Genomic DNA, 1,658 nt, shown 5'->3' with positions numbered 1-1,658 from the left:
TTTTTTTTTTAGTTGGAGTCTCATTCTGTCGCCCAGACCAGAAGCGGCCACTGCAGCCTCGCCCTGCTGGGCTCCGGCGATTCTTCTGCTTCAGCCTTCCACGTAGCTGGAACTACAGGCACGCACTACCACGCCTGGCTAATTTTTTGATTTATCGTAGAGATGAGGTCTTGCCAAGTTGCCCGGGTGGGTCCCGAACCCGCAGGATTAGACAATTCACTCACCTCGGCCTCCCAAAGCACGGGATTACAGGCTGAGCCACCGAGCCCGGCTGGAACATATGTTACATAAGGATTTGTAAGTTAAAAATCTTATGCCTGTCTAGATACAATAGAAGATGCACAGACCTTCCACAGCTCATAGACAAAAGAGTGTATAGACAATTTGGATAAGGAGTTGAGGAATAATTAAAAAACAGTTTACAAAGAACCAGGAGGCAGAAAATGCTTCAAGAGGCACAGTCATCAGAAATTGTTCTGGAATGCTGTTTCACTTGTATCAATGTCATGTTCCTGGATGAGAGAATAAGACAACAGAATTTTAGTATTTCAGTACAAAGTCTGAAAATGTAAACTCAATGGTTTGTGGGCTTTAATTAGAGATTCTGAATCATCATTAACTGGGACACATAGGTAATCTCTGGCTTTAGGGCTGAATCCAAACCAACGATCAAATTTTCACTACCAAAACAGGCTTTGATCACAGCCTACCACCCACCATAATGAGTAACAAATATAGTTGCCCTGGTACAATGACCACACTAGACTCCTTCCCGTGGTCTTGGGGCCAGTCTTGCCATGCCCCAAAGGTGAGTACTGTTGGGACTCTACCTGAGATCCCCTCCCATGTTTGACTGCTGAGCAGCCACACAAAAAACCTTGTCTCTAGCCGGGCTCGGTGACTCAGCCTGTAATCCCAGCGCTTTGGGAGGCTGAGGTGAGTGGACTGCCTGAGCCCGCGGGTTCGAGACCCGCCTGGGCAACTTGGAGAGAACTCATCTCTACAATAAATCAAAAAATTAGTCGGACGTGGTAGCACGTGCCTGTAGTTCCAGCTACTTGGAAGGCTGAGGCAGAAGGATCGCCAGAGCCCAGCAGGGAGGCTGCGGTGGCCGGGAGTAGCCACTGCACTCCAGTCTGGGTGACAGAGTGAGACTCCAACTCAAAACAAACAAACAAACAAACAAAAAACCTGTCTCTGAATTCCTTTCATTGCACTTGGAGCACTAATTGCCCATACACTCCTGTCTCCCACTGCACATGACTCTGAGGAAGACAGGATGAACTGCACTTCACTGCAACGGCCTCCAGCATCATACCTGGCATATATGAAGTGTACAGTAAAACACTGCCAAATAAGGACCCAGTAAGGTCAGTCTGCTTCCAGTAGAGGCTTAGACCCTAACCAGTCTTTCTATTCTAGCATCAAAATCCTTAAGCTTATATTTTGCCTGCTTACATTAAAAAAATTAAATACTCTTTTGTTTTTGAGTTGGCGTCTCACTCTGTTGCCCAGGATGGAGTGCAGTGGCACACTCAAGGCCACCATAGCCTCAACCTGCTAGGCCCTGGCAATACTTCCACCTCAGCCTTCCATGTGGCTGGAACCACAGGTGAGCGCCACCACACCTGAATAATTTTTTTTTTTTTTTTTTTGAG

At 47.0% G+C, this 1,658-nt stretch overlaps 1 protein-coding gene across 6 annotated transcripts in view; it reads right to left on the bottom strand.

The window, feature by feature from the left end:
* Positions 1-357: 357 nt before the first annotated feature.
* IFT52 (intraflagellar transport 52) overlaps positions 358-1,658 on the bottom strand; it is a 49,007-nt gene continuing 47,706 nt past the window's right edge. For all 6 annotated transcript variants that reach the window (XM_008061717.1, XM_008061720.1, XM_008061719.1 and 3 more), the window contains one exon: positions 358-512. In XM_008061717.1, coding sequence (XP_008059908.1) covers positions 465-512 — 48 coding nt within the window. In that variant the 3' untranslated portion in view covers positions 358-464. The remainder of the gene's footprint in view (positions 513-1,658) is intronic.

The sequence above is a fragment of the Carlito syrichta genome, unplaced genomic scaffold (assembly GCF_000164805.1).
Source record: "Carlito syrichta isolate Samal-C Ts95f unplaced genomic scaffold, Tarsius_syrichta-2.0.1 Scaffold305544, whole genome shotgun sequence".
NCBI classification, from domain to species: domain Eukaryota; kingdom Metazoa; phylum Chordata; class Mammalia; order Primates; family Tarsiidae; genus Carlito; species Carlito syrichta.
The sequence above is the reverse complement of the archived record's forward strand: the minus strand, read 5'-3'. Positions and strand labels throughout refer to the sequence as shown.